At 45.8% G+C, this 9,273-nt stretch overlaps 3 protein-coding genes across 3 annotated transcripts; 1 reads left to right on the top strand and 2 right to left on the bottom strand.

Moving 5' to 3' along the window:
* Positions 1-819: 819 nt before the first annotated feature.
* PPTG_21124 (hypothetical protein) lies at positions 820-1,158 on the bottom strand (the record flags this gene model as incomplete). Its single annotated transcript, XM_008895577.1, has 1 exon — positions 820-1,158. One exon carries the CDS (start codon positions 1,156-1,158, stop codon positions 820-822), a length of 339 nt encoding a protein of 112 aa, XP_008893825.1.
* Positions 1,159-3,159: 2,001 nt separating this feature from the next.
* PPTG_21123 (hypothetical protein) lies at positions 3,160-3,291 on the bottom strand (the record flags this gene model as incomplete). Its single annotated transcript, XM_008895576.1, has 1 exon — positions 3,160-3,291. One exon carries the CDS (start codon positions 3,289-3,291, stop codon positions 3,160-3,162), a length of 132 nt encoding a protein of 43 aa, XP_008893824.1.
* A 409-nt stretch (positions 3,292-3,700) lies between these two features.
* On the top strand, positions 3,701-4,306 carry PPTG_01851 (hypothetical protein; the record flags this gene model as incomplete). Its single annotated transcript, XM_008895245.1, has 1 exon — positions 3,701-4,306. One exon carries the CDS (start codon positions 3,701-3,703, stop codon positions 4,304-4,306), a length of 606 nt encoding a protein of 201 aa, XP_008893493.1.
* Between the last annotated feature and the right edge of the window lie 4,967 nt (positions 4,307-9,273).

Here is a 9,273-nt window from a genome sequence, read left to right as displayed (position 1 = left end):
CCTAAAAACTATCTTTCTCAAATCCTGTTTTATCTGTAGCTACCAATGAAAACCTACGAATCTTAATCTTATCTTGGTCGGAAATTTCGCACAGCGTCCCATAATCACAATTTCCGGATGGAAACTTGATTGTTGCAAATCCATGTGATTTTGGACCAATAGGATTGTAGACTGATGTAAAGACACACAATTTAAAGTTACGCCGACCAGAATAATCTGACCAGCTGAACTCAAATAATTGGCGTGGCTGGTCACTGTCATGCCATTGGCCAGATGACCACCACGTCACAACTGTAGCACCATGCTCACATCCCTAATTTGACCCAAACAGAGCTGGATTCATGAGCCCACAGAATCTACGATCTTCTACTGGTTCATCACAAGCAATGATCTGGTAGCTATTAATGCGTAAAAATGCGCTGAATCACCTACGTTCTCGCAGCTGGCCACAAGATTGAGGCATGCGGTGCGCCATCCTAAACTCGACCAGCTCCATGCCAGTTGTGCCCCCTGGTATGCATCTGGTCATCGGGAACCGCTAATCTTGCTGTTGAAGGAGCATTCCAAGCCGAGGGATTACTGCCGAGGGGATTGTCTGTAGTTAAGTTTCCGGGAAGTGTGTGAGGCAGGTGCATCCGTAGAATGGATACTTTGTCCTTGTCGGATGGAAACCCCCATATTACGATGAGTCCGAAATGGCACGAAAAATCACCCATAGCAAGTAGACCGGTAGTTGGGTCGCTTATAAAAACTACGCAACTGTGAATATTTTACGATTCGGAGAATTCATTTATGGCTAATGCGGGAGAAGCAGATAATTCAATGAGTTGTCATCATCGCCTCGTAGAACCTGCTGTATTCCTGAAATATCACCCTGTCCGGGTCAATGATCCAAGTGTTTTGTTTTAGCTGTTTTGCCAGTAGCGAAACCAGCGAGACTGCTTTGTTACGATTGTTCCTGTTGATATCATCGACGTATGAAGTCCAGGTGGTGAACAGTGGGCTATTGAAAAGCTTGGTCCCTGATTCGTCAAGTTTGAGCAACTTGAAGACGTCATCGCCCGATTTTCCAGCATCCATCCAAACTCGCCTCTGCTGAGCTTGTAATAGGATGGCAAGGCCCTCAGTGTTCGGAACCTTCTTGGCAGTCGCGACCATTTTGGCCAGTGAGTCAGGAGTGTACTGCGTTGCCAACTTAGACAAGATGATTTCCTAGGGATTCTGCTTTTCGATCTTGGCTACGTAGGCCACCCAAGTCGTAAACTTTGGGTTGTCAAATATCTTGTTTCCTGCCATATTCAGTTCCAGTGTCGTGAAAATATCGTCGGTGATCTCCCGCTAAGCAGCCAGTTCTGAATACTTGTACTCTGAACGATCTTGTACATCCCTGACTCGAAGAGATCCACGAGTTTTTTCGCGCCAGGGAGATTGAACCCCCTCTCTTTGCTATTAATGCTATCCCTTACGTTGTGTACTTTCAACGAACTTCGACAGGATTGGATGTTCTGAAGCGAGATTGCAGATGTCGGTCGTACTCCGTTACCTTGTACCAGTACTTCACAGCACGAGGACTTAAACCCTGGTATTAGTTCGACTTGGCTCAGATCCCCTCTTGAGATTGTGATGCCTCAATATATTGCAGTAACGAAATGACAATCTAAATCTAAGTTACTTGTACTCGCGGAAACAAATCCTATAACATCTCTGAGGTCAACGTTCCATCATCTTAAATTCTCTGGACTGAAGCGGTGCTGAGTCTGCATCAGCGTGTGCATTCCACAATATGGACCTGTATTAATAATTATTTTTAAGTCGGCAAGAAGGGGGAGAGGTGGGATAGCAGCCAGAATAATGACACAAAACGACAAGTCTGACTTATGCGCAGATTAGAACGGATGTTACAAGCGGGAATGCCTCTGGTGGTTCGGCTACGAGCTCTCTGAGAGGAAGCAGTTTGTTGAGGACTGTATAGCACTGATTCGTCGTATCGCGGCGCTGCCTTCTTTAAAATAAATGCCGGTACTGAAAACATGGTAGCCGTGCGAATAGGAACGAAACCAAACTAGGCAATCAGAATAGGTAACTTTCAGATTGGCGTGTTATAAAAAGAAATCATTATATCAAAACTTGATCTAGATATTAAATTGAAAGGTGCTACCACCTGCTGAAGCAGTTGTTTCCAGCACATTTCAACTCATGTTCTTTTTCATTTCTGCTTTAGCGAACTGGAAATATCCCATTACCCGGCAACTCAAACATCTAAACCTACAGTTAGCGAAGCCTTTTAGACTACTTCAGCCGCCATGTAGTTCGTCCAAGTGAAAGTGCCACAGTCATTGTTGTTGGAACGAATCGATGACGGAACAAATCGAGGACCAGCACAAACATTGCGAGCGCTGCCAACATGATCACCACTGCAGACGTGTTGTCTATATAAGGGCAATGCGCTTTAGAGTAAGACCAAGCAAAAACGTTTAGCATGTACTGAATCGCAGTTCCGTAATAAAAGTGCTTTGGCGAAATTCTTCGCACCCGTTTGGTTGCTGCTGTTGCGACAGCCAAGGTGAACACGATTAGATAAAATCACTTGGCTCATATAATTGTGTACACCCGAGCAAAGTAATAGTTGTTCGCTCTACTAATTACTTTGAACTGCATGGACCTCGTACCACATGCACTCCGTAACCACGGGGCTGTATAAAACTTCGAAGCTCTGTGTGTCGTCTCTTTTGTATGGATATATTGCTGGATTCGACTTGTGCGTTTTACTTGAAATTTCAATCTTTGAATGAACCACGCAGTAATCGCCGAGTCGGGAAAATATACTGGTTGAGTATCGGTCCACTTAAGTACAATGTAGAATTGAGCCGCTGCAGGACAGGGCGGTTTCGAAATAACAAGTAATTTGTATGTGGGTGATCCTTTGAACAGAACCAAAGTGGCAAATTTATCTGGAATTCACAATAGTCATGTTGTAGTCACGCCGTTCGAGATCCTCGCTGTCATAAGCTTGTTACACTGCTAATCTTTCGTTATACGTGCACATGCAGGCTTTTGCACCGTTGACTACAAAGATTAATATTCTAGGGTATTCAGTTGATGCAAGCACAATATTTAATACAACTACACGTATTTGGATATAAGTGCCCACAGAGAGCTTCACTGGATACCACAGCGCCAATTCAATTCGAGAGCATTCGCAGGGATATGCTCGTTGATCATTCGGAAACGCTGCTCTGATGACGGGCATCGGATGCTCATCAAGTTGATGACGCGGCATCGGATGCTCATCAAGTTGATGACGCGGCATCGGGTGCTCATCAATCAAAAACCTTTCCCAAGTCATGCGGACCGTAGCTGATGAATCTGCAGCATCAGATGCTCATCAAAACAACCTTTCCCAGGTAATGCGGACTAGAGGTGAATCACCTCAGGTGATGAACCCGCGGCAATCACTGAACTGTAGAATCTACATGAACGTAACTACCGGTTTTGCCATATGTTATACCGTTGCAATGACTATAACATATTATTATGGTATATCTGTACAGTAAAATGTTTACGGGTAAAGTGGGTGTAAACTTAGGGTGAAAGGAAGACCACCATTTACAAACACCATACGACGTCATCCCTAACCAATTGTAGAAGTTTCACTTCTTTAATTCCCCTCAAGACGCAAGACGAAACGCACAAGAACGCAATGCGTCTGCCGTTGGTACTGCTACTTGCGGTGTGTATTGCCATCACTTCGTGTGCTGCTCTATCTGCTTTTGCTACCGAACAAGAAACTTCTGTCGCGCAAACCGCTAAACGTTGGGGCTCACCTCACTCCATCGCTGCTGCTGGAGATCGTGATATGTCTGGCAAACAGCTCTTAAGGGCTGACAATCTTCTGCTTGTTGACAACGATGTCGATGCTGAAGAGAGGGGCCTCCCAGCCATTACGAAGTTAACCGACATGGTTAAGAAAGGGAAATTCGCAGTGGGCACCAAACTAAGTGACAAGATGTTGTGGGTCAAGTACCAGAAGCTGCTCAAACAAAAGCTTTCGGACTTGGACATCACCGGAATGTGGCTAAAAAGTGGGAAAAGTCCAGACAAGATTTTTGACCGCTGGATTCGCCTCGACAAGTCACCGAGGCAAGCAGCCAAAAATTTGCTAAACCATGGAACAACAGCGAATGATCTCTACAAGGTCCTGAAAAAGCGTAACATGGACCTGGAAACAATCAGACCGATTTGGCGCGACCTCGGACTGACAGAGAATCAACTTCGTGTTGCGCGTCAGGCGGCTAGCGCCTTGTGAGTCGAACACTCTTGGTTTAGCGCTGGCAAGTGTAACAAACGTGCTGGACGGCGAGGAATATTTCGACAATTTACGCTTGAGATTTCTTTACAATACACTTGCTTTTACGATACGAACTTAGATACATGGCCTCAGGCTCATCGATATATTGCGTTGCAGATTACTAGCTATTACTAGTAATTCAGCAGAAGTAAAGACAATAACTCTGTGGCTGCTATGTTCTGTGGGCTCCGATTACCCAGTTCACGCTTGCCATCTCATCCAGTGTCTATTCAGCATCCATTTCTTGGTGACTCATGCTGGTAAAACAAGTCATCCAGTTAATTTTTCTAGATTCCTATCACACTGTGGCCCCATCCTTGATTTCGATGTGGTGACGAACTATTTTTGGTCGCACATAGTCACGACCCGCCCCGAACTTCACCATTATACACCTCAGGCCTACGAAGCTTGGTCGAGACCATGCAATTGCTGGCTTCCTCGATTTTGGACAGGTCTATCAGCGCTTGACTACATTTCACTTTGTCTGTCGGCGAGCCGCTCACTGCTGACCAGCGACCGGTTAGATTCGTTTCAGTACTTTGGACAGATTGAAAACTTAATCTCCTTCACAGCCCCATGACCGTTGCTAAAACCTGGAACTCATTTTATATAACTGTTTTTACCACGAACTACCCACGTTAGGTCAAAATAGGACCCAAAAAATGATGTTTTGATGAGGGATTTACCTGTATTCTTTGAATGTGTGTGTGTGTGTGGGGGGGGGGATTAACGGGTTGCGGACTAATATTTAGCGTCGTAAAGCGACTTTCTTATTGAGCTCCTAAAAATGAGGAAATCCGGGCCCATTTCGGTATGTGTATTTATTACATGGCTGACACACAAATACGTTTATAAGCCAACGTGAAGGTATCGGACAGGTCAACGCACCGTGCTGAAATCAAAACTGACAGAACCATTCACTTCACAAACAGTTCCTGGAATGGCAAAGGGTTGAAATAGCACCACTTAGGCTTAGTAAATCCATGTGACTCGCTGATATCACAGGCACATCGAGTATTAGAAATAAAGAAGGAGAGTTTTTGTTAGGCAGAATCGCACCTCTGCTAAAACTCTGGATATAAAATCCAGAGAACAGAGGAGATGCTTAAGCGACATCGCTGGGTATCCCCTTCGAATGAGGGATATGTCGGATCGGTGCGAGACTTGTCCTATGCCCGGTTCCCATCGAGAAATATGAATCGACCGACGTCACCTTAGCTATTGTAGTTATCAACTTTCACGCAGAAGGACCGATGCATACGAAGACGATCTTCTTGATTATTGTCGAAGGTCGCGTTGTGGCAAGGGCCGTCTTCGCCAATTCATTCTGTACATTAATTCAAATCAATAAGACATCATGAGTGCTTGATAGATGTGATTCCACCGAGCGACTATTCTTGCTTATTTTGTAAAGTCCATTATTAATACTGTCTACCTTGACAAGGTGATTATAGACAACAACAGAAAAGCACAGTCGCATATGGTCAAAATCAAAGGTATTACCGTCAGGGCTGTAGTAGAGATAGTAATACGTATCGACATGAAATCACGTGCTTAAGCTGGTTTTATCGGATATCAGCTTCTAAAAGGGTCACAAAAGAGACTTTGGAACGTCTGGTATATCGTCAGATGCTTCCATTAAGTTCCATATTTGACATGTTTCGTTCGAATCTCACTAGGAATGACCATATCATCTAACAACTGCCTTAACATAATCAACTTGCTATGCTTGATCACAATCTATTCCATAGGTTGTATTAGCTAAGGGAAGTTCATCTGTATTGCGGCCAAAACAATATTATGTACCATCTATAAAATTGATATGATCTGGTGGTCCCCAAGCCATGAAAAAATGGCATCTTCATCTTGGGAAATGGATAAATGAACAACATCATACAGTTGATCCAAGATGACCCAGGTCTACTCGAGTAAACAGCTGAAAAGAGCAATTTAGCAGTTTTGGGACATGGGTTCTACATAATCTCTCAGGTAGTGGGTGAATTTAGCAATCATTTGTATGAGTTCAACTAGTATCAGGTAGCTTTGTCCCTATTTAAAAGTTTGCTCCAGCAATCATTTGTGTGAGTTCAGAATAGTCTCATGTGGTTGATCGGCCGGATTGTTTTTCCTCGTGTGGTGTGGCAACACAAACACGTAATGCAATACTACATCACGTTTCGGCTATAATCTTCTTTGACTGCTCTACTTTGGTTTTCTGATACGAACCCAACCCTGTTTGTTAACTGAATACCCCCTTGCGAGATGAATAACGACGATGAACTATTCCACTCTGTACAGTTGCACAAATAATGCATCGTCAGGTTCAGCGGAACCTTATTGTAAAACCGATGAAATGGATCAGAAATGAGCATACTTACTTAAGAAATCGTGCTTCCCCGTCAAAACGCAACGGCTTCACGAACACTACATCCCACGAGCACGCCCTCACTTATTTTTGTTCCTCGGATTTTTGCGCAGCAGCCTTTCGCGTCTGCGCGTCCGCTGTTGGGTCGTAATCTAAGAATATAACTGTAGTGGGAGATGATCTAGATGTAGAGCCAAATCTCGCTCACAGGAGTGTACTGGAGATCGGACTCCAGGTACACTAGCTCGCGGTTAGGAATTCAACAAGATAGTTCAGGGTTGAATTAGAAACGGGTTCTGGTTGAAGGCAACCAGAACAGGAGTTAGCTTAGCGGAAAGGAAGTGCTCCAGCCAAGGTGCTGTTCACTTTTCCATTTGCTCAACGGAGCTCATTGGAATACAATCGGCGTACTAGTTTTAGGAAGTGCCAGCTTCCCCATTTGAAGTGTGTTTAGTATCGAAACCCACTACAAAGTCGACTTTAGCTGTCGGGAATCGACAACTAACCATGACAAGGAACTCGGAGCCAAGGACGAGAACAGTAGCAGCTGTAACAGCTCCTATTGAAGGTCAAGGCTCCAACAAGAGAAAATGACGATACCAATATTCACGACCGTCGATGCGCCTCGTCTCTTAGGCACGTCACATGCGGAACTAGTGAAATGGCTGAAAGACCGCCGGAACTAAGAAGAGACCGTTTGTGAACGCTGTGCTGCTCACGGCGAGGATGTATCCAAGGTGATGAGAAGCGTCAAGAGCTGGACGTCTGGTGTGACCTCAAGCTGAAGATGGACAAGGACACTGTCACAGACGAGATGGTCATGGAGGAGATCCAGGCAGTCGTAGCGACGGTGAAGAACGGCCTAATACCCAACATACCTGCTTTCTTTAATAAGGAGTTGAAGCTGGATTTGAATCAGACGGACATGAGCGAGCGAATCCTTCAGTAGTTCAGGCTTTTTCGGCAACTAGTCGAGGAGGAAGGTCTAGAAGGCTGTTTTACGGGGAATGAAGGGACGAAAGAAAAGTGCAAGCTTCTCGTCTCTTCCATCGAGCCACCCGCCCTCCGAGACAACACCAAGTCGGTCATTAAGTACCAGAACAGAGCTGCTGGTGAAAATGAAAGGGATCTTTTCGATTTGGTGGTGAAGATGGCACTCGGGCAGGACAAGGAGTACCGTAGCCGCAAGAAGGCGAACGCTTCTGCTCGCCAATCCGAACAAGACCACCGCAGCAAGTCCAATGCTAAACAGAAGCGTAGTGGCCAAGACGAAGAACAAGCGTCTAGACCTGGTAAATTTCAGCGTTCCAGTGGATCTTTCGCTAGAGATGCCAAGCCTGGCGAGAGCAAGGGCCGACGCGATGGCTGCTTAAAGTGTGGTGGTGCTCATTATGTCTCGAAGTGCCCAGACGCTGGTGAAGAAGAAAAAGAGAGCTACTCCGCTCACTTCGGAGTGAAAGGAAGAAGGAGTTTGGAAGAGATGTGAAAAGGTCCAAACGCATTAAGGACTGCCTGGTAGAAGGAGACAGAAGTGATCTCATCAACGGGAAATCGCGGATGCCGTATTGCGCTGACTCTGGCTCAGACAACAGTATTATCGGAAGATCCAAGGCGGAGGAACTTGCCAAATTGGACAACCGGGTGGTGCTGCAACCACTAGAGCAGCCAGTACTGAGCAAGGCCGTTGGTGACCGGATCATTACTGCGAGAAACGTGATTGAGGTGCGGATCCTCATTCACACTGCGGTCGGGCCAGTGACACCGACTCAGCGATTCAAATGTCTAGTGATTGAGGCTGAAGAAGAGGAATTTATCCTCGGTCAAGACATCTTACGTACCCTCGGTATCGATGTCAACCAGCAGCTAGAGCAACTCGCACGATCAACATAGGAAAACGACGACCCTATCGAAATGGATGATGATGCGAGAACTCGGACGTTTACGAGTGCAGAAGTAAAGGAGGCAGTTGAGGGGTTGATTCAACGGGCCCTTGATAATGGTTTTCCACACGAGTTGGAGGAAAGACTACGCGTCATTGGGTTCATGTACGACGTGTGGAGAATCAATTTGGGGCCGGATCCTCCTGCAAGTGTGCCTCCTCTACGGATTAAGTTGACGGAACGAGCCAAACCGTACCGGTGTAAACCACGGAAGTACCCGCCACAGCTGAGGAGGTTTCTACAAGAGTTCAACGAGGAACTCGTGGAGCTGGGGTGGGTATTTGAGAACCCTAACAGCAGGTGGGCGTGCCCTGCGGTGCCTGTCCGGAAGCCTGGATCGTCCGAGTATTGACAAACGAATGACTACCGTCCTGTGAACGCATTGACAGAGCCATTGGTGGGTCTAATGCCAATTCTCCAACTCATAACGGAACATGTGATGGGCATGAAGCATTTTGGACTGTTTGATTTCATTCGCGGATTCTGGCAATTGCCACTGGAAGAGGGCTGCCGTGAAGTGTTGTCGTATATGACGGACCAGAAGATCTACACTCCCACACGAGTGCCTCAAGGATGCAGTGATGCAGCACTATACTTTTAGAGAACAATGGAAGACTGCA

Source organism: Phytophthora parasitica (assembly GCF_000247585.1).
Source record: "Phytophthora parasitica INRA-310 unplaced genomic scaffold supercont2.3, whole genome shotgun sequence".
In the NCBI taxonomy this organism is placed as follows: domain Eukaryota; phylum Oomycota; class Peronosporomycetes; order Peronosporales; family Peronosporaceae; genus Phytophthora; species Phytophthora nicotianae.
Note: the sequence above shows the minus strand (reverse complement) of the source record. Positions and strands in the feature narration are given on the sequence as shown.